Below are 24,418 nucleotides of genomic sequence, written 5' to 3'. Positions count from 1 at the left end.
GTGGCGACCAGCGAGGCTGAGGGTTCCCAGAGAACCGCGTGAAAGGCAGGACGAGGCCGCGGTCATCAAGGATGATGAGCGCCAGCTGCATGCCGCATTGGCCTCGTGTCTCACGGAGGAGTGACGGGAGCATAAAGGAGGAGCGACGACAGTGAAGGACAAGAGAGGACCAGGCCTGGATTTTACGTTGTGTTTTGTTTACGTTTTGTTTATGTATGTGCATGGCAGTCGTCCGTGAGGGGCTGCCGCTTTTACTTTTTACATTTTTGGATTAAAGTCTTTTAAAGGTTCGCCGGTTCCCGCCTCCTTCCCCTCCCTATTACTTATTCGTTATGATGTTTCTGAATGTAAAAACCACGCAAACGTCATAAGTTGACCTCAGACAACAGTATAAAAAAATGAAAAAAGCCAGTTCATGGCATTAACAGATGTTTCCCTTCACTCAAAAACACATAAAATAACACTTAATTTCAATATTAACTCTCCATTTCCAGCCATATGCAAACCATGCTGGGAACTAACAATGGTGTCTTTAAATAAAACTGCATAATTTAGCTAATTCTCTTAAAATAAATAGTTAACCTTATTTTCCTAAATTTTATCAGCTTAATCGGTTCTTCGATTGAAGCCTCAAAATTGCTTACATTTCCTTAAAAAAAAATTGGAAAATGTATCTCTTGGTTTTATTAGTGAAATGTTCTCAATATTTTCTATACATTTCTATACATTCATTTTTACAGTGTAGTCACTCCTCAACCCTGCATACATTTTGTTCTAAAATATTGATAATGATCAAATTCTTGAAATAAATTACCCCCTCAATGTAGTTTAATTGGTTTTGTTCAGTGTTGCCACAGTTACTTTGACAAAGTAATCTGATTACTGATTACTCCTTTGAAAGGTAACTTAGTTACTTTACAGATTACTTGATTTTAAAAGTAACTAAGTTAGATTACAAGTTACTTTATTAGTTACATTCAGCAGTTGCCGACAACACCCCTGCCGCCTCAACATAAAAATGACAACCATTTTTGCCAACACTCACTTTATTGGAAGTGCATTTTTAACCGTAACGTTCAAAAATGTATCTCCTGACATTTTATAAAATATTTCCTGAAAAAAAAAACATGTTTTAATAAAAAATTTAATAAAGACGGTCTTTCTTGACTTCGCTTAACATAAATACTCTCCTCGAGACGCAAGAAGAAAGCAAAAATATATATTTTTGCTAAGGAAAATGACAAAAATAGTAACTCACAGTGACTTGTATAAGTTACTTTAATCTGATTACTGGTTTGGAAATAGTAACGCGTTAGATTACTCATTACTGGAAAAAAGTAGTCAGATTAGAGTAGCGTTAGATTACTCATTACTGGAAAAAAGTAGTCAGATTAGAGTAACGTGTTACTAAGTAACGTGTTACTGGCATCACTGGTTTTGTTCAAGTGTTATTTTCATTTCAAAGTAATCAAATAACACAAAGTCGTTGTAAATGCAGTTGTCATTTATTCCAATGCAAAACTCACTTAGCAACACTGTTGCATCTAATTCTCAATCGCTCCTCGAATGTTTTATCATCGAGTCTGGACCATTCTGGTCTGAAGATCTTTCCTGCAACACTAAAGATTCTCTCAACAGGTGCAGAGGAAGCTGCTATGGCAAGATGGACATGTATATGAATTTCTTTGAATTTTTATTGAATTTCAATTCTGCTTCCTTTAATTCAAATTCAAATTGTAATTATAGATCCTGTTTTTGACATCAATTCAAATTCAATTCATTTTCAAGAATTGTGCATAAGCCTGATTCATAATGTCTCAATAAATGTAACAAATTAATTCAATGAACAAATGCTAATATCGTCGCTGCTGTACCTGCACATGTGTGACAGAGTCGACTGATGTCCAGATGTTGAGTCTGGTTGCTGATGGGATTGTTGAGCACACAGCTGTAGGTGTTTTTATCCTGATATTCCACCTCCAGAGGTAGAGAGAGACTGATGCTGAGATCAGACACACTGAGGCTGGACAATAAACTGTTTCCTTTGTACCAGGAGAGAGTCACATGACTCACATTCACCACTGAACACACCAGTGAACAATTTGAGGATGATGATGATGACGATGATGAAGGACAGTTTGAAGAGTTACTGCTGATGACAGGAACAGGCAGACGAGCTGAAAACATAAGAGAATAAACAAATCTGGATAAATCTAATCAACATCTCTGTGCCATTCAATGTGTTAAGTGTGATCACTGTGAATGTTTCTATGATCTGAAACTATAAAATTGAATATCTGAAGGATGAGACAAATGACGTCTCCACTCACCATAGACAGAAACACTGAATGTTTTTGTTGTCAGTTTCGCTCCATTTATCTCTAGTTGATAATCTCCAGCATGTTCAGTTGTGATGTTTGTGATGGTCAGAGATCCAGTTTGATCGTCCAGCTTCAGTCTGTCTCTGAATCTCCCATCAAGAACATCATCATATGTGGAGAAGATTCCAGCAGCTCTACTGATTTCAGCTATCAGAGAGTTTTCAGCTCCATATTTCCACAGTAAGTCTTCATCATGTATTTCAGTAACATCAGTGTTTAGAGTGACTGAATCTCCCTCCATCACTGACACTGAATCACCAAACACACCTGAAGAACAAACAGATTTTTCCTCACAGATTAAGATTTCCTCCTCAAGGACTCCTCTCACCCAGCCCACAGACTGTTTTCTCTCCTGCCCTCCGGCAGGCGTTTCAGGATCCACCGGACCAGGACCAGCAGACTAAAGAACAGTTTTTTCCCCAGAGCTGTCTCTTTATTGAACTCAAACCCCCGTTGATCCACTTCCCTCATAAACTGATAACTCTCCTACCTCACATCTTCCTTCACTTTGTTATTTGCACTTCCGACTGTTTATCACAGTAACAACTGTTTACATATGCATCTTGCACTGCCATATCTTAACTGGATTATGCTCATTTGCACTGCCGACTGTATTTATAGTACCAATGTTTACATTTGCATTTTTGCACTGTACTTCTAAATGTAATATGCAACCACTTTCCACTGCACTTTACACTTTTTTTTCCGGATAGCTCTGTCCATAATTTATTGCACTACCCTAATCCACTGCTATTCCTCATATTAGCCTAACATATTATTGTATACCTCTATCTGTAAAATTCTGTTTATAGTAATAGCCATCTGTATATTGTATTCATAGTACATATTCACCTGTAAATTCTGTTTATAGTAATAGCCATCTGTATATTTATTCACTGTACATATTCACCTGTAAATTCAGTTCTGTTTATAGTAATAACGTCTCTCTATTTATACATATTTATACATATTCAGTACATATCCATGTCCTGCACTTACGCATCCATTGTATATCCTGCACTTGCTGCTATTGCACTTCTGGTTAGACCTAAACTGCATTTCGTTGCCTTGTACTTGTACTTGTGTAATGACAATAAAGTTGAATCTAATCTAATCTAATCTAATCTAATCTAATTTGCAGGAACGGGCAGATGAGCTGGAAAAGGAATAAAGTGTTCAGTGTTCAGCATCAGTCAGTCGGTGTGGTCAGTGGTCAACGCTGATACTGACAGTCCTGATGTTCTAAAACATTGTGTGTGAAGGGTTTTTGGGCTGTCATCACGCGTTCACCACACAGAGGAAGGAGGAGTTGAGTGGAGGAAGAACATTTTCACTACAAGTTCAACAAAACTTCAGATCATCTACAGTGACTGGACAGTGGATTGTGTTTGTGTGTGAAGAACGAGTTGTGCTGTAGCGACAAAACTGCTTAGTTGGCATCACTGAGCGCGGCGAGTGTAGTCAGCTTTGTGTGAAGAAAAAGTGCACACTTCTGAGTGTGTAGCAGAAGAGTAGACAAGCTTTTCACATCACACAATATATATATATTTTGTAATAAAATATCCAAAAAAACACTTACACAGTGTGATATGTTTAATGCTGTTCGTGATCCCAAAAGTTCCCAAGGATTTGTAAATAATGAGGGTGAGTAAATCATGGGGTAATTTTCATTTTTGGGTGAACTTTCCCTTTAAGTCAAACATGAAAAAGTTGTAGGTCATTTAAGATCATAGATCGTTTGAATGCTCCTTGCACAAACTTTAAGAGAGAATTTCACTAGTCCATCATTGAATATCACGCTTTAGGAATCTTAAAACTCAACTCAAGAGCTCAGAGGAAACGGCAGACTCTGAGGTTTCTGTGAATGTGATCACACCAGTTTGATCATCTTCTCATGGCGATGGGCTCATACTCCACATGATCGTCCTCTTTCTCCTCCTGTCAAAAACACAATATATAATAATAAATACATGTCCTTGACATCATGTTACAATACGCAGATGTAAAACCAGCCTGAAGTGTATCACAAAACCTCCACAGGCCTGCGAGTGAGAGACTTGCATTGTTTCCTTCTGTTTGTTTCCTCATGCCTTTCTAATGCTTGCAAAAAAACAGTTTATTCCAAAAATATATTCCAATACAAATGATAGATTTCCCAAAAGCATTGTAAAAATCGTAAAAGCACACACAGTATGTAGATTTGGACTGTGAAAAACTTAATCAGTGGCTCATTTTGAACACTGGAAATATTAATTGTTTATCTGTTACTCTTTAGTTACATGGTAGAATGAGTGTTGTGAGTATTATGGCATTTGTTTCTCGCATTGAATGCTGATCTAATAAGGTGCTGTTTGTCTGTATAATGATCTATCACACACACACACACACACACACACACTCACTGCTGAAATGATACACAGACACATAACATGAATCAGTAATAAATGATCTTACCGATTTCTGTGCTTTTCTTTTGTAGAACGTTGGCTCGACGTAAGTGATTTCTTCTTCACTAGTCTCAACTGTTTGAATGATAAGATGTCAAATAATAAATACATTTATTAAAACAACAAAACTCAATGTTATTAACTAGATCTGGTTCTTTACATCATACACACTATATTGCCAAAAGTATTGGGACACTCCTCCAAATCATTGAGTTCAGGTGTTTCAATCACGTCCATGGCCACAGGTGTATAACTCAAGCACTAGGCATGCAGACGCTTCTACAAACATTTGTGAAAGAATGGGTCGCTCTCAGGAGCTCAGTGAACTCAAGCGTGGTACTGTGATTGGTTGCCACCTGTGCAATAAGTCCATTCGTGAAATTTCCTCACTACTGAATATTCCACATCAACTATTAGTGGTATTATAACAAAGTGGAAGCAATTGGGAAAAACAGCAACTCAGCCACTAAGTGGTAAGCCACGTAAAACACTGAGCGGGGTCAGCACATGCTGAGGGTCACAGTGCGCAGAAGTCGCCAACTTTCTGCAGAGTCAATAGCTACAGACCTCCAAACTTCATGTGGCCTTCAGATCAGCTCAAGAACAGTGTGTAGAGCTTCATGGATTGAGTTTCTATGGCCGAGTAGCTCACCCAAGCCTTACATCACCAAGTAAAATGCAAAGTGTGGGATGCAAAGCACGCCGCCACTGGACTCTAGAGCAGTAGAGACATGTTTTCTGGAGTAACCAATCACGCTTCTCTGTCTGGTAATCTGATGGGCGAGTCTGGGTTTGGCGGTTGCCAGGAGAACGGCACTTGCCTGACTGCATTGTGCCAAGTGTAAAGTTTGGTGGAGGGGGATTATGGTGTGGGGTTGTTTTTCAGGGGTTGGGCTTGATCCCTTAGTTCAAGTGAAAGGAACTCTTAATGCTTCTGCAGACATTTTGGACAATTTCATGCTCCCAAGTTTGTGGGAACAGTTTGGGGACGGCCACTTCCTGTTCCAACATGACTGTGCTCCAGTGCACAAAGAGTCGGTCCATAAAGACATGGATGAGCGAGTTTGGTGTGGAGGAACTTAACCTTTGGGATGAATTTGAGTGGAGACTGAGAGCCAGGCCTTCTCGTCTAACATCAGTGCCTGACCTCACAAATGCGCTTCTAGAAGAATGGTCAAAAATTCAAACATCCCAAAACTTTTGGCAATATAGTGTGTGTTTTTAGGGATGTCAAAATTGTTAATGCACACATTGCTTCTTGATATTAACTAACTGATTCATTTTTGACTTTCACTTACCCACCAGTCACAGGGTCACTTTTATACATACATTCAGAAAGACATAATTTGCACATAATTCAAACCCAGAAGAATGTTTTATTGAAGTAATTAACATGTTTTGTATGATGAAATTAAATTTGAATTGAAGAAATAGAGATGTTCATCTGAACAGGAAGCTGAGTGTAGAGGAAGCTGATTCCTATTTGCATTTCTGTGATTTAATGAAGAATATTTGCGACGATTAAAGAGCGCTGCCCAATGTCACTATGTAGATAACTGCCAAACCCAACATATTATTCAGTGTTTAATCCATCAACCCTTGCTGCTTTGAAATAATCTGTATTGTATAAAGCACTATAAGGTGACTTGGCCTTTTACTAATTGGGTGTTCCCAGCCTTTTAAAAATCGCTTGTAAATCCAAGATTTTGCTGTATTTCCAGCAAATCTTGGATTCCATCTTTTTGTCAACTTGTTTTCTTTCAGTTAGCACAGGTTTAGTGTTTTTTTTTTGTTTTTGTTTTTTACTGAACGGTCATAGGCCTCATTGATTTGAAACCTATTTGTTTCATTCATACTCGACATCGGAGGGCGCCCTCGAGCAGAAAGTCCACAACTGAGACCCATAGAAGGATTCAACTTTAGGAAATCCTTAAAGGTCCCGCTCTTCGTGTTTTTTTGAAGCTTTGATTGTGTTTACAGTGTGCAATATAACATGTGTTCATGTTTCGCGTGTAAAAAAACACAGTATTTTTCACACTATTTACTTATCTGTATACCGCTGTTTCCACTGTCCTAAAAACGGCTGGTGATTTCCTTGTTCTATGAAGTCCCTCCTTCAGAAACACGTAACGAGTTCTGATTGTGCAAGCGGTTCCTGTGCTGTGATTCGACAGCAGCTTAGCGCACGTGAAAGCGGTTCCTGTGTTGTAATTTGACAGCAGCTTAGCACACGTTGGAAAGGTCACGCCTCTTAACGGAGAGATGTATGCGTTCAATAATCTCTACAGCGTCCCTGGGAAAGCCAAACAAAGGTGATTTGACTCCTGGATGAAAATAACAGCGTCTCGATGACATGGCGATAAACACACTCAACGCAACACTTCCTTTTCTCCACGCGACCGTCCGCTTCTCCACGTGGGACAGCAACAAGACCGCGCCCCCTTTTTCGCGTTTCTTTGTGGGCGGAGGTTAGTCTGTTCTACTGCTCTACTGACGTAATTAAAGAAGGAAGTACCAGGATGTAGTCCAAGCCAGCCGTTCGCTGTAGGCTTTGAAAGGGAACTTCTGTTAAATAAAATATCTCGCTTGGCATTGAACTTTGAGCTTTATAATTTTACAGGTATTATTTATGCTCTAACAGCAACATTACACACTAACTAAAGTTTGAACAATGGAATCGCGAAGAAGGGGACCTTTAATATGGACAGCTACAGCAGAATAAAACGCAGATAGAGATGATTGAACTGTACTGATTAAACATGAAGAGAATTAACACACCATTGAGACAGTATATGGTTTATCTGTGTTCTTCGAGCCATGTTGGTTATTTTTGTAAGAATAATTTAGATTTTATAATGCAATGCTAATCAACAAAGCATTTCTCACTGTATAGCTATAGGCTACAATAACAACCGTTCTGCCTCATTCCGTGATAAGACATTTTATTTGTATTTTAATTAGGCTATGCCATTTCTTTAGGGTATGCTATTTCTTGGATTTGGGTTCCAAATGGGGATGCAAGTTGACAGGTTAAGGTATTAGTGTTGTAAAGTTTATTTATAATAGCCTACTGTTGAACTTGACAGTATTTTTTCTCCTGGTTATTTTTTAGGCAGTCAAAGATGCCAGAGAAAGCCATAGTCTCAATTGTTGTAGTATGCAATGTGATTCATTGGCAAAAAAGAAAACAAAACACATAATAAACAAAGTAGAGATGAATTTAACATTGTTTTTCCCCCAATGTTTCTATAGATATCCGACATTTTTCCGTGAATTTTTTTGGCGACGATAACTGTGGTGTGAAACATCTGATATTTTGACAGCCCTAGTCCTGATAATGCCAAATGTCTTATGTTGCCAATAAAATGTGGCCTAAGTTATTTAAATATAGTCAGTGACAGAGTGCAGGCATATTTATCTAAAATAACTCTGTATTTTCAGCTTCAGAATCATGAATATTTTTATTCTGGTGTCACCATTGTTCTGTACATTGGGCACTAAGTCTGAGGCTATTCATTTCCACCCCCAATTGAATACCAAATTTAGTATTTTAAATAAACTTTTACCATATGTCTTGGAGTATCACAATAATATTGTATCGTGATATGTATCGAAATGTGACATGAGGGTATTGTTACACCTCTAGGAACTATTAAAGTATATTATAATTTGTTATAACACTTATTACTTTAACAAATTCAACAGCTGTTTATGATTTAACACTTGCCTTCTTGATGGGTTTTTCTACATTTCCTGCAGATGCAGAAGATCACAATGACAGCAACAATCAGCAGAGATCCAGCGGTGGCAGCAGAGATCAACACTATCAGAGACACTGAGTCTGTAACCATAGAGAGAGACAGTTATTAGTGTGATCTAATGCCAACATCACAGTTAGTAGTACTTTGCTGCTTTACATTTAAATCAGTTTCTAGTTTATTCCATTCAACTGTGGGTTACAGTAAAAATCAATGCTGACGACACAACACTGAAAATAGGGAAGATATAGAACATCTGCTGAGGAAGGTCAAGAGAAGAGAGTCAAATGATGGGACTAGAACTGAACATGAGGAAGACCAAGATCGTGAGCTCAATGGAGAAGAAATTCAGATTGTTTCGAGTATGAACCTTTTAAGTGATCTTGTGACCACTGATTTGACTAGAACTCATTAAATATTACATCATTTGGTGGTGGGCAAGATGGCTATGAAGTCTTTAGACAAAATATTCAAAAGCAAAGACGTCCGACTGCTGACGAAGATGAGACTAGTTCAGACCCTCATATTCTTCTATGTATTCCTCATGTTGATCCAGAAACAAGACTGAAGGAAGATTGACTCATTCGAAATATGGTGCTGGAGAAGAATCATGCGGACCAACAAGTCAATCAGAGGAATTCAAACCAGAAATGGCACTCAAAGCACAAATTATGAAACTGGATTTGATGTACTTTGGTCACGTGGTTTGAAGGGAAAGATCACTGGAAAAGGACATCATGATTGGGAAGATTGAGGGTAAAATGTCCTCCAATGATACGATTACAATGACCACAGGACGGACGCTGGAGGATCGCATCAGACTCCAAAACCAAATCCTATCAAGTCACCAAGACTCGAATCTGAGCTGTATACACAACATGTGTATATAAATAATCTATAACAGAGATCTTTATGTTGAATAAACACAGAAGAGAGAACATAGTTCAACAGTTAGGAATCAATGTAATTTCTAAGCAAACAAATGCTGAACATTTGTTTTATCATCAATCATTGAAACCAGCTCCAGTCTTTATTATCAACAGTCAATGAACAATAATATAATAACTGCTGTACCTGCACATGTGTGACAGAGTCGACTGATGTCCAGATGTTGAGTCTGGTTGCTGATGGGATTGTTGAGCACACAGCTGTAGGTGTTTTTATCCTGATATTCCACCTCCAGAGGTATAGAGAGACTGATGCTGAGATCAGACACACTGATGCTGGACAATAAACTGTTTCCTTTGTACCAGGAGAGAGTCACATGACTCACATTCACCACTGAACACACCAGTGAACAATTTGATGATGATGATGATGATGATGATGATGATGAAGAAGAACAGTCTCTGCTGACGACAGGAACAGGCAGAAGAGCTGAAAACATTAGAAACAATAATTATATTATCTGCTGAATTAGTGTTTGTGATTTTCAGATATATAAAAAAATTACACTGAGATGCCAGTATGAGAATAATTATTGATTGTGTCTCTTAGAATTTACCATTTTAAAATTGAAACATCATATATTTAGGATATGTCTAAGTGATTAACAAATATTACAAAATATTACACTCACAATGGACAGTCACATTGAAACTCTTGCTCGGATTTATGATCATCTTTAGTTGATAATCTCCAGCATGTTCAGTTGTGATGTTTGTGATGGTCAGAGATCCAGTTTGATGATCCAGCTTCAGTCTGTCTCTGAATCTCCCATCAGGAACATCATCATATACAGTCATGCTATTGGCTGTTACATCTATTTGAGCTATTAAAGTGTTTTCAGTTCCAAATCTCCACACAATCAGATCATTATCCATCATTTCAGTAAGATCAGAGTTTAGAGAGACTGAATCTCCCTCCATCACTGACACTGACTTCAGTCCGTCTGTATCAGCAAACACACCTGAAGAACAGAGAGTTTGTCACAGATTAAAAGGTCAACAATATTCCTATAAAACTCATGGTCTTTGCAGTTTGCAATAAGAGATTCTGATGGTTCCAAAATGTTTGCCCACTAATTTTGCTAAATACAAAAAACATCTAAACATCTAAACTAAAACTATATTTTGTTCAAATATTTGAATGGGATATTCTTCAGTCAATTTTTATGGATTTGATGAGCTTATGAACAGGCTGACTGAATCTGTCCCTCATGTGATCGATAATGACAGACCTAAATCCAAAAGATCATAAATCCAACGTATTACTTTGTATAAATCAAAAGCATGAAACGCATTAAACATTTGTTACTTACCATCCAGTTGCCACAAACACAAGCTGAACAAAACGCACGCATGAACCATTTTCCTGGAGCACTGTAACATTAGTGAAAATCTCTGAAAGAACTCTGTTTTCACTTGACAGAAGTGTGACATTAATCTAGTGTGTGTGTGTGTGTGTGTGTGTGTGTGTGTGTGTGTGTGTGGATCCTCCCCCAACAGGACTCGACCACCCTTCACTGACCACACACTGGGTTTCATCGAAATTACACTACAATAGCATTAGACTCACTCTATAGGGGCAGAAAACATGCTATACCACAGGCAGTTATTATGCTAGTTTATTATTTTAGTCATTCATTATTTTTTGTAGCAATATCGCTCTGTGTGTTTGTGTGTGTGTGTGTGTGTGTGTGTGTGTGTGTGTGTTTGTAACTGGAATAATTAATGTCATGGAATGAAAATATAACTTAATTTATTAATGTGTGAATGATTTAAAATGATGAGTATGTGTTACCTATGACTCTTATTTGACTTTTTCTCAAACATCAGTGTCTGTAAAGCTGTTTTCGTGAAAAAGGAAGTCTGATCGTGAGGTTCATAATAACAGGGAGAGGAAATAAGACACTCTTTACCCACAAACGACTGACACACACATCAACTTGTGTCCAATCACACATACACAGGTTTTCCATCCACCAGGTAAAAATAAATTTTCTTTGTAAATAAATGAGACCACAGAAGTTTCACTTTGACACAGCTGCTGGTGTCACAGTCGGTGAATTGCGATCATTCTCTGCGCTAGAAAAAGAATGCGCTGTGGTTTTCTATAAGTCTGTGGTTTAAAAAAATATTGTCTATGTTCAAATGCCACCATAGTGAGGGCCTGAAAATCTTGTTTCCCTTGAAATTAATTCTTCTACTTTCAGTTTGACGTATGCGAGTCTCATTGAAGCTGCATTGACATACACCTATCAGGCATAACATTATGACCACTGACAGTTGACGTGAATAACACTGATGATCTCTTCATCAGGGCTCCTGTTAGTGGGTGGGATATATTAGGCAGCAAGTGAACATTTTGATGTGTTAGAAGCAGGAAGAATGGACAAGCGTAAGGATTTGAGCGAGTTTGACAAGGGCCAAATTATGATGGCTAGACGACTGGGTCAGAGCATCTCCAAAACTGCAGCTCTTGTGGGTGTTCCCGGTCTGCAGTGGTCAGTCTCTATCAAAAGTGCTCCAAGGAAGGAACAGTGGAGAACCGGCGACAGGGTCATGGGCGAACAAGGCTCATTGATCCACGTGTGGAGCGAAGGCTGGACCGTGTGGTCCGATCAAACAGACGAGCTGGAACTCAAACTGCTCAAGAAGTTAAAGCTGGTTCTGATAGAAAGGTGTCAGAATACACAGTGCAACACAGTTTGTTGTGTATGGGGCAGCATAGCTGCAGGCCAGTCAGGAGCCCATGCTGACCCCTGTCCACCGCCGAAAGCACCAACATTGGGCACATGAGCATCAGAACTGGACCACGGAGCAATGGAAGAAGGTGGCCTGGTCTGATGAATCACGTTTTCTTTTACATCACGTGGATGGCCGGGTGTGTGTGCGTTGCTTACATGGGGAACACATGGCACCAGGTGCACTATGGGAAGAAGGCAAGCCGGCGGAGGCAGTGATGCTTTGGGCAATGTTCTGCTGGGAAACCCCGGGTCCTGCCATCCATGTGCATGTTACTTTAACACGTACCACCTACCTAAGCATTGTTGCTGACCATGTACACCCTTTAATGGAAACAGTATTCCCTGGTGGCTGTGGCTCTTTCAGCAGATAATGCGCCGCCACAAAGCAAAAATGGTTCAGGAATGGTTTGAGGAGCACAACGAGTTTGAGGTGTTGACTTGGCCTCCAAATTCCCCAGATATCAATCCAATCGAGCATCTTTGGGATGTCTTAAACAAACACGTCTGATCCGTGGAGGCCCCACCTCGCACCTTACAGGACTTAAAGGATCTGCTGTGTTGGGGTAACAGCTTAGGACCCAGAACCAGTAGTGAAAAATGAAGACCAGGAGTCAGGAGTCAGATTAATTAAAGAAAATTTTACTGAAGAATAGTTTGCAGTTTCATCAGCAGAAGCCAGCTCAAGAGGAGTTCGTAGGCCGGGCTCCCTCTAACAGTCTCCCCGCCTCCGTCTAACGTACATACAATTTTCTGAACAGTTATACTGTTTTCAAGGTCTAGACACGTCATTACTGCCATGTGGAAATGATTCTGATTGGTTCTAACAACATGCAACGTAAGCAACTTTCCACACGTAGACAGATAGGAGCATATATCTCTAAAAATGCGTAGACTTGATGTCGCCCAGGCCCAGATTAGTCCCCAGTGACCTCGGAGGTCATAGAAAAGACGCCTCCAAGTCTAGAATCGTCTGCCGAAAGGACCATCTCCAATACTGGATCTGCACAAATCATACAACGCACACACACAATACTCCAGAGAATACCAGTTTCCATCAAGGTCGGGACATCTTAACTAACTATCAACAAAGCTGAATCTGCAAAACATGCTGATACTACATTTAGTACAGAAGTGACTTTATTCTATTCTATAAAGAAAGAAAAGTATATCAGAGAGGTACATTTCTGTTACATTTTGAGTCCCCAAAAGAGTCACATAGCTGTAACATAGATGACCCCGGGGGTCGCTTTAGGAAGACATACAGTTAACACATGCTGAGCTCTTCTCACTTCAAACACCAAGGACATTTGCCTGTCAGCACATCTTGACACAGACATCAGAGCTGGATTCAAAAGCACAGAGCAACTAAAACACTACAATATTCAAAATCACTCCTTGAATATAGAGAACTGATTTATCAAATGTAGGACACTGTTATAACTTGATTATCATTCATTCTTATTTTAATATTGAACATAAAATCATTCTTGAAGGATATGTGTCTGATGAAGAGACAAGTGATGTTTGGCTTGACCCTTGACCCTTGAGCTGCTAACATCTTGGCGCCAGATACCACAGCACACCTTCAGGGGTCTAGAGGAGTCCCTGCAGGGCTTTTTTGGCGGTAAAAAGGGGGCCAACACAATATTAGGTCATAATGTTATGCCTGATTGGTGTACGTAGCAAATGCATTCATGTAGAAAATGCATGAATTGAAAATGTGTACCTTGCATATGAATGTGATGCAAATTGCTTTGGATAAATGTCTCTGCCGAATGCATAGGTGTAAAAGCATCATCACACACATTCACAGAATAAAGTTACTTCATGAATGGTATCCTAATTCAGTCCATTACAATAGTTTAAGTTCGTGCAATGCTCATGTTTTTATTTTCGCGAGCAGGTGGACAGAGAATCAGTCAGCACTTCCTTTGTTCTCTTACACCCGTTTGACTGGTTCTGCCAGTTTAACACATTTAATTTGTATAATGCAAAATAATTATTAATTTTCTCTCTCTTTCTTGTGTACTTTGCTGCATGGCCACAAATACTTTCGACAAGAATAAAGTCATAAATCCAGTTCAAGATATCTTTAAAGTAATTGTTTTAGATAACAATAGCCTCCTGCATTATTTATACCTTTAAAAATGATAAATTAGCTTCGGTACATAGAGGAAATTAAGCCGTATGCCTTACAACAGCGCCATCTGCTGGAGTAACAGCTATAAATCCTGTTTCCTTATGGAATTTTTTGTTCTTACATAAGTCTTTGTAAAAATAACCCCTGGCTAAACACCAAACCCACACACACACACACACACACACACACACACACACACACACACACACACACACACACACACACACACACACACACACACACACACACACACACACACACACACACACACACACACACACACACACACACACACTCGTGATTTTGTGCATATAATGAAGGTTGTGAAATAATAGCCTTATATTAACTCTACTTTGATGCTGCAATGATATTGCACAGCTAGGCCTACTTGTATAATGTAGCAGAGGGTTTTTGAAGTTTCTGTCTTTGATGCGTGTTTTTATGTAACAATTCATATGTTCTCTAATTAATAATACATGTTTCTCTTGATTTGCATTTTAACACAGGAAAATACCTGTAAAGAAAATCACTCAGCTCAGAACAATGAATACTTTGTGTGAATAGCTATACTTGTTAAAATGTTTCTTACTTGTACAGCACTACATTCATAGAACGAATCCTGAGTAAAATAAAAAAACAAGTGTTAGCCAAATCATTTGGATAACTTAATAACCAAAGTAGCCTATGAGTATTGTGTCAATATATGACCCAACAAGTGGTTGAAAACTGACAAGAGTAAACACAAAGAAAGTCAGAGAACAAATATTTTTCCTTTCAGTCAGAGCTGCAAAATAAATAACTATCAGGACACCGTTTACAACGTCAAAACGATGTGAAAAACAACTAGAAAAAACAGAAATGCGTGCTCGATTAGTTGTGCTTTTTATCCCTAAGGTTACACAGCAAAAAAGACGACAAAACCATGAATAAAAAGCGTTCTGATAAACGCACATGCAAAGCCGATCATTTTAGCATTTTATGTAAAGATTTTAAACAGTTGTTGGCCTTGTAAATGTGGCTCGTGTCCATTCGGCTGTATTGCCTTATCGAAATAATCATTCGAACATGTTGTGATCCCATGATAAAACAACACCTTTCAATCCATTCGTTTGTTTGTGTTTCAAAGCAACATTATCCGGCTGCAATACCGGAGGCTGCACTTTCAGGACCGCATTTCTAGGACCCTATTTTTTTGGGACAGCGCCACCTACCGAATCGGAGAACCGCAATCCCAGGAACGCATTTCCAGGACCCTAGTTTTGGAGATCTGAAACAAGTGCCACCAACAGGGCCGTGCAGAGAGTTCGTCAGGGGCAGGGGCTCAAATGTAAAAAAGGGGCAATATGTAAATATATATATATATATATATGTATATGTGTATATATATATATATATATATATATATATATATATATATATATATATATATATATATATATATATATATATATATATATATATATATATATATCCTTACGCTCATCAAGCCTGCATTTATTTAATCAAAAATACAGAAAAAACAGTAGCCTAATATTGTGAAATATTATTACATTGTGTTCTTTTTAACTTTTTATTAATCAAAGAATCTTTAAAAGAGTATCACAGTTTCCATCATTGACATTAAATCCTCATATTAGAATGATTTCTGAATGACCATGTGACACTGAAGAGTGGAGTAATGATGCTGAAAATACAGCTGTGATCACAGGAATAAATTATATTTTAAATTATTTTAAAATAGAAAACCATTATTTAATATATTTCGCAATATTGCTGTTTTTTATCAAATAAATGCAGGCTTGATAAACATAAGAGACTTATTTCATAATGCTGCATAATATTCAAAAATGGTAATATAATAAAGTCCTTTCATGTAACCATTTCGCCACACTTCACTTAATAGGCCTGTAGGTGCCGGTGGCACTTGGGTTTTGTTAACTTTGATAGTTTCATGAAATAGTAAATGATGTATCAATATAGGCTACATAAACACAAGTGAATTTAACACTACTTACCATTAATGCGACTTTTGCTGATGTGGTTTTGTGCAGGGATTTGTTTGTTGTCTGTTAAAATCCATTTTGTCAGTGATGCAATTTATAAAATGAGCCAAACCGCAGGAAATTGTTCCACAAACGTTAGTTCGTCTGTCCATGTAATTTTCAGCCGATTTATGAATAAGAACAGAAAATTACCGCTTCACATCGCCCAATGGAATTTGAACTTGCTTTGCCAGATCACGATTGGTTGGTGTATATACATGACAAACGGGCATTGGTGAATTGTGTAATACTTTAAAATAAATAGCTCATATATAGCTTTGTAATTAAATCAACACATTAGCTCTGATTATGGATGAAAAAAAAAATATTGGTTTACTTTTTTCCCGTGAGGCCACACACTCTCTGAAAGGACCATATTTGGCTCGAGAGCCGCTTCCGAACAGTGGAAAATCAGCTGTCAATCAAAACGCACGCAACCCATAGCAACGCGTTAAGGCAACGCCTCAACAGAAATTGTCCGACTTTTGAGCCGTTCGTTACTATTGTATGCATTGTCATGTTATAATAATCACATTTATTTAGTTTTATTGACCACAATATTATCATTGATATTTGTCTGAGAGGGGCACTTTTGATTCATTTTGAAAAAGGGCAGGGGCTCGAGCACCCAAAGCCCCCCCCTCTGCACGTGCCTGGCCACCAAGGCAGTATTTTAACCCTTTTTTTTGAGGTTTTTAAAGGTTTATTACACCCAAATACTACTTTCTTTATTGCAAATAAATCTGGTTTCTAGGAATGTTGAGTAATTATTTGGTCCAAGTTGCATAATTGAATAACTCATCAAGTAAAATAAACAAGGAATGGTATAGCCTTTTCAGTCAATCACATTTTTAAGTACAGAGGGAATACACAAGGATGACTCTGGGGTAGATTTAAGATTGTGTATATTTTATAAAATAATATATTTCAACAGTTGAATTTGAACACACACAAAAACTAATTTGTTCATGACGTGAAGCACATAGGAAGAACTTCATGGACAACGTCTTCGCTGACTCCTAAGAGAGAGAAAGATAGAGAAGTTAATGAAATAAGGAACATTGAGTTGAACTTGTTCAACTCTCTAATTGTTAATTTCAAATTTCAATTTTTCTAATCTTAGTCACCACAGAGCACACACATTATATACACTCTAAAAAAAAAAAAGGTTCTATATTGCACCAAAAATGGTTCTTGGCTCGTAATCATAGGGGAACCTTTTTTAGTGCTATATAGCACCAATTTTGGTGCTTCAGTGGTTCTTCAGAGGTTCTTCAGCGGTTCTTCAGAGGTTCTTCACCGGTTCTTTGACTAAGGTGCTATATAGCACCTCTGAAGAACCGCTGAAGAACCACTGAAGCACCAAAATTGGTGCTATATAGCACTAAAAAAGGTTCCCCTATGATTACGAGCCTTTTTTTTTAGAGTGTACAATACAAAATTATATCAATCTTCATACCAAATAATGTTCATATTACTGTTATTGCATACTGTTCAAAGATTTGGGTGAACAGGTTCTTGAAACATTCATGTCAATAAAGCGCATCTGAACCGAGAAATTTTTTTTTATAGAGAAAGAGGCAAGAAATCTGAATAGAAATAACATGTTATTTCTACAATAATATGACTTTTCCTGTCCTTTAAATATTTAAAGCACACATTGTGATGAATGCAGCAGCACTACCTACCAACTGCTCTCCCCTCTTTTCAACAAGTTAATTTTATATAAATAAATAGACATAAATTAGGGCTAAGTCTAGGACTTGACCAATTAATTAATCTTTTGTTATACTTCTGCCTGCCCTGAGCTGTGTCCTTGAAAGCACTTCATATAGAGTACAGTACACAATACATGACACAATCTAACACGTGGTATTTTAACAGTCAATTATTATGATGGCCTGTTATACCTGACTTTAAAAACGTCATATGTCTCAATCAACATTATAAAACCATGCCAAAATGAAGAGACGTACTCTTAACATGTCATGTATTGTGTGCTAACGTTAAACAGGCTGACTGTGAGCACGTGACAGCTAAAACATTACTTTTATTTTAACTTACTCTTAAAAGGAAGAAAAAAACAACGAGTAACTAACAAGCTTTCACAACGAACGCAATACAGTTGTCTTAAGACACAATTGTGCTGTCACTAAGTCAACACAAGCTTTCATGCAAGTTTAGTTAAACGAATGTGCTAACAATTCATTTACAGCACTATCTTAAATACGTATGATAGCTATGCATTCAAACTATTTAGCAAATCACGATCCTTTCTACGTTAACTTTCCAATGAAATGCATTACGATTGTTTAAATGTTAAAATAAAAACTGATTCACATGTGATACTCACACTCGTCATCCATCTTTGCTGGTCCTCTAATTCGCTAGGTCAATAAAAACCTAGGGTCCTAGAAATGCGGTCCTAGGACTGCGTTCCTGAAAATGCAGCCTCCGGTTGTGCAGGCAGATGCTACTCTTTCAAAGGCGCGCCCACAGCTGGGCGAATGTTCATGAATATGCATGCTCCGCCTCCGCCCATTGGAACAGTTTTGTCACAGGAACAGAATATTAACACCTGTTCGAGTTTGAAGCACGCTTCGGAGCGTCGGTGTCAGACGTAACATCACTATTTACAGAATCTGCAGTCAGTTTTAGGACGGAAAGTGTCGAAAATGAAGCTTCTCTACATTGCGATGTCAGTATGTTCAGTATTACTCGACCAAGGTAACATACAGTCTCTCTTCTGGTCTATGAAAACGCAGTTTCATTTTGTCCAGCTGTAGATTGCTTTATACTCGACAGAAATTAATTTGTATTATGTTTTATCACGCTCGCATTGTGTGTAGTGCTCGTGCATAGTAAAACCATTGTAAAACATTAGATACAACCTTTCTTTAGGTCGACATAAACCAAACAAATGACGTGACGCAGTTTCAATTTGTCCAGCTCTAATAGCTTTATACTCGACAGAAATTCATCGAATTAGCTTTATTTTCGCATTGTGTGTTGTGCTCGTGGATAGGCTACCAGGGTCCCGTTTCAGAACGGAGGTTAAGTGAAAACTCTTGAGTATGTTAACCCTGAAATAAGGGAAGCTCTGAGTTTTCTCTTTCAGAATGTGAGGCATGTCAAACACCGGTAAGCACACAGTCAATCTATCCGCCACGTTATTTTGGGGTGCGCGCATACCTTGGCTATTACGATAGGACCGTCAGAGAACTGATATGAAAACAAGTGATCTTCCGGTGAACACGAATACATTAATTTATTCAGTCCGACAGTCTGATTAAATAAAACAAATATTTTACCTGTAACTGTATGATGCCGAATTCCAAAATAAAAGTCTGCCTGAATAATAATTAAAAAAAACAACAGGCACAAATAATTAAATATAAATAAACATTTCACAACCCAGTTTCACCAGTAAAAGATGGTACACACCTCAAAGCCTGTCACTGTATGATGCCTAATTTCAAAATAAAAGTCTGCCTGAATAAATAAAAACAACAGACCTAAATATAAATCAATAAATAAACATTTCACAACCCAATTTCACCTGAAAATCATAGTACACCTCACAGCCTGTCACTATATGATGCCGAATTACAAACTAAAAGTCTGCATGTGTAAAAAAAGGACCTAAATAAATACACATTTTACAACCCAATTTCACCTGAAAATTATAGTACACTTCGCAGCCTGTCACTGTGTGATACCGAATAACAAAGTAAAAGTCCTCAAACACACAGTTTATACATTCAGAAACCCATAAAAAGAAAAGTCCTAGTTTCCACAGACTAATTTCACTGCAAATGGAGAGTACACCTTCTCACAGTGTCAACTACACCGTTTCAGGACAGTCTGATGTGGAATTACAGAATAAGAGCCCCCCAAAATTCATATTTGCACTGTTTTGTATGTCCATGAAGTAACACATAAAAAGTAAAGTCCTAGTTTCCACAGACCAATTTCACTGCAGATGGAGAGTACACCTTCTCACAGTGTCAACTACACCGTTTCAGGACAGTCTGATGTGGAATTACAAAATAAGAGCCATCCAAAATCCATATTTGTGCTGTTTTGTATGTACATGAAGTAACCCAAAAAAAGAAAAGTCCTAGTTTCCACAGACTAAATTCACTGCAGATTGAAAGTACACCTTCTCACAGTGTCAACTACACCGTGTCAGGACAGTCTGATGTGGAATTACAGAATAAGAGCCCCCCAAAATTCATATTTGCACTGTTTTGAATGTCCATGAAGTAACACATAAAAAGTAAAGTCCTAGTTTCCACAGACCAATTTCACTGCAGATGGAGAGTACACCTTCTCACAGTGTCAACTACACCGTTTCAGGACAGTCTGATGTGGAATTACAAAATAAGAGCCATCCAAAATCCATATTTGTGCTGTTTTGAATGTACATTAAGTAACCCATAAGAAGAAAAGTCCTAGTTTCCACAGAGGAATTTCACTGCAGATGGAGAGTACACCTTCTCACAGTTTCAACTACACCGTTTCAGGACAGTCTGATGTGGAATTACAGAATAAGAGCCACCCAAAATCCATATTTGCGCTGTTTTGTATGTACATGAAGTAACCCCAAAAAAGAAAAGTCCTAGTTTCCACAGACTAATTTTACTGCAGATGGAGAGTAAACCTTCTCACAGTGTCAACTACACCGTTTCAGAACAGTCTGATGTGGAATTACAGAATAAGAGCCAACCAAAATTCATATTTGCGCTGTTTTGTATGTCCATGAAGTAACCCATAAAAAGAAAAGTCCTAGTTTCCACAGACCAATTACACTGCAGATGGAGAGTACACCTTCTCACAGTGTCAACTACACAGTTTCAGGACAGTCTGATGTGGAATTACAAAATAAGAGCCACCCAAAATTCATATTTGCGCTGTTTTGTATTGACATTAAGTAACCCTTAAAAAAAAAAGTCCTAGTTTCCACAGACTAAATTTACTGCAGATGGAAAGTACACCTTCTCACAGTGTCAACTACACCGTTTCAAGACAGTCTGATGTGGAATTACAGAATAAGAGCCACCCAAAATCCATATTTGCGCTGTTTTGTATGTACATGAAGTAACACAAAAAAAGAAAAGTCCTAGTTTCCACAGACTAATTTCACTGCAGATGGAGAGTACACCTTCTCACAGTGTCAACTACACCGTTTCAGGACAGTCTGATGTGGAATTACAGAATAAGAGCCCACCAAAATTCATATTTGCGCTGTTTTGAATGTACATGAAGTAACCCATAAAAAGAAAAGTCCTAGTTTCCACAGACTAATTTCACTGCAGATGGAGAGTACACCTTCTCACAGTGTCAACTACACCGTTTCAGGACAGTCTGATGTGGAATTACAGAATAAGAGCCCACCAAAATTCATATTTGCGCTGTTTTGTATGTCCATGAAGTAACCCATAAAAAGAAAAGTCCTAGTTTCCACAGACCAATTACACTGCAGATGGAGAGTACAACTTCTCACAGTGTCAACTACACAGTTTCAGGACAGTCTGATGTGGAATTACAGAATAAGAGCCACCCAAAATTCATATTTGCGCTGTTTTGTACTGACATTAAGTAACCCATAAAAAGAAAAGTCCTAGTTTCCACAGACTAATTTCACTGCAGATGGAGAGTACACCTTCTCACAGTGTCAACTACACCGTTTCAGGACAGTCTGATGTGGAATTACAGAATAAGAGCCCACCAAAATCCATATTTGCGCTGTTTTGTATGTACATGAAGTAACCCAAAAAAAGAAAAGTCCTAGTTTCCACAGACTAATTTCACTGCAGATGGAGAGTACACCTTCTCACAGTGTCAACTACACCGTTTCAGGACAGTCTGATGTGGAATTACAGAATAAGAGCCCACCAAAATCCATATTTGCGCTGTTTTGTATGTATTTAAAGTAACCAAAAAAAAGAAAAGTCCTAGTTTCCACAGACTAATTTCACTGCAGATGGAGAGTACACCTTCTCACAGTGTCAACTACTCCGTTTCAGGACAGTCTGATGTGGAATTACAAAATAAGAGCCACCCAAAATTCATATTTGCGCTGTTTTGTATTGACATTAAGTAACCCTTAAAAAAGAAAAGTCCTAGTTTCCACAGACTAAATTCACTGCAGATGGAAAGTACACCTTCTCACAGTGTCAACTACACCGTTTCAAGACAGTCTGATGTGGAATTACAGAATAAGAGCCCCCCAAAATTCATATTTGTGCTGTTTTTAATGTACATTAAGTAACCCATAAGAAGAAAAGTCCTAGTTTCCACAGAGAAATTTCACTGCAGATGGAGAGTACACCTTCTCACAGTGTCAACTACTCCGTTTCAGGACAGTCTGATGTGGAATTACAGAATAAGAGCCACCAAAAATCCATATTTGCGCTGTTTTGTATGTACATGAAGTAACCCATAAAAAGAAAAGTCCTAGTTTCCACAGACTAATTTTACTGCAGATGGAGAGTACACCTTCTCACAGTGTCAACTATACCGTTTCAGGACAGTCTGATGTGGAATTACAGAATAAGAGCCCACCAAAATTCATATTTGCGCTGTTTTGAATGTACATGAAGTAACCCATAAAAAGAAAAGTCCTAGTTTCCACAGACTAAATTCACTGCAGATGGAGAGTACACCTTCTCACAGTGTCAACTACTCCGTTTCAGGACAGTCTGATGTGGAATTACAAAATAAGAGCCACCCAAAATTCATATTTGCGCTGTTTTGTATGTACATGAAGTAACCCAAAAAAAGAAAAGTCCTAGTTTCCACAGACTAATTTCACTGCAGATGGAGAGTACACCTTCTCACAGTGTCAACTACTCCGTTTCAGGACAGTCTGATGTGGAATTACAAAATAAGAGCCACCCAAAATTCATATTTGCGCTGTTTTGTATGTACATGAAGTAATCCAAAAAAAGAAAAGTCCTAGTTTCCACAGACTAATTTCACTGCAGATGGAGAGTACACCTTCTCACAGTGTCAACTACACCGTTTCAGGACAGTCTGATGTGGAATTACAAAATAAGAGCCACCCAAAATTCATATTTGCGCTGTTTTGTATTGGCATTAAGTAACCCTTAAAAAAAGAAAAGTCCTAGTTTCCACAGATTAAATTCACTGCAGATGGAAAGTACACCTTCTCACAGTGTCAATTACATCGTTTCAGGACAGTCTGATGTGGAATTACAGAATAAGAGCCCTCCAAAATCCATATTCGCGCTGTTTTGTATGTACATGAAGTAACCCAAAAAAAGAAAAGTCCTAGTTTCCACAGACTAATTTCACTGCAGATGGAGAGTACACCTTCACACAGTGTCAACTACACCGTTTCAGGACAGTCTGATGTGGAATTACAAAATAAGAGCCCACCAAAATCCATATTTGTGCTGTTTTGAATGTACATTAAGTAACCCATAAAAAGAAAAGTCCTAGTTTCCACAGACTAAATTCACTGCAGATGGAAAGTACACCTTCTCACAGTGTCAACTACATCGTTTCAGGACAGTCTGATGTGGAATTACAGAATAAGAGCCCACCAAAATCCATATTTGTGCTGTTTTGAATGTACATTAAGTAACCCATAAAAAGAAAAGTCCTAGTTTCCACAGACTAAATTCACTGCAGATGGAAAGTACACCTTCTCACAGTGTCAACTACATCGTTTCAGGACAGTCTGATGTGGAATTACAGAATAAGAGCCCACCAAAATTCATATTTGCGCTGTTTTGTATGTCCATGAAGTAACCCAAAAAAAGAAAAGTCCTAGTTTCCACAGACTAATTTCACTGCAGATGGAGAGTACACCTTCACACAGTGTCAACTACACCGTTTCAGGACAGTCTGATGTGGAATTACAAAATAAGAGCCCACCAAAATCCATATTTGTGCTGTTTTGAATGTACATTAAGTAACCCATAAAAAGAAAAG

At 38.2% G+C, this 24,418-nt stretch overlaps 2 protein-coding genes across 3 annotated transcripts in view; one reads left to right on the top strand and one right to left on the bottom strand.

Annotated features, from left to right (window-relative positions):
• Window positions 1-1,491: 1,491 nt before the first annotated feature.
• Window positions 1,492-10,895, bottom strand: LOC307120825 (CD48 antigen-like; the record flags this gene model as incomplete). The annotated part of the gene is made up of 7 exons (XM_079808000.1): window positions 1,492-2,177; window positions 2,331-4,319; window positions 4,836-4,903; window positions 8,556-8,669; window positions 9,661-9,963; window positions 10,166-10,495; window positions 10,847-10,895. The coding sequence occupies 6 exons, from the start codon at window positions 10,893-10,895 to the stop codon at window positions 4,266-4,268; spliced, it is 918 nt and encodes a 305-aa protein (XP_079664126.1). The 3' UTR covers window positions 1,492-2,177; window positions 2,331-4,265.
• An 8,109-nt stretch (window positions 10,896-19,004) lies between these two features.
• LOC307120289 (uncharacterized protein) overlaps window positions 19,005-24,418 on the top strand; it is a 50,199-nt gene continuing 44,785 nt past the window's right edge. The window contains exon 1 of one of the 2 annotated variants that reach the window (XM_079807255.1): window positions 19,005-19,183. In XM_079807255.1, coding sequence (XP_079663381.1) covers window positions 19,132-19,183 — 52 coding nt within the window. In that variant the 5' untranslated portion in view covers window positions 19,005-19,131. The remainder of the gene's footprint in view (window positions 19,184-24,418) is intronic. The other variant, XM_079807256.1, reaches the window with a different exon arrangement.

This window comes from Gobio gobio (genome assembly GCF_949357685.1).
Source record: "Gobio gobio genome assembly, chromosome: 24".
Taxonomy (NCBI): Eukaryota; Metazoa; Chordata; class Actinopteri; order Cypriniformes; family Gobionidae; genus Gobio; species Gobio gobio.
Note: the sequence above shows the minus strand (reverse complement) of the source record. Positions and strands in the feature narration are given on the sequence as shown.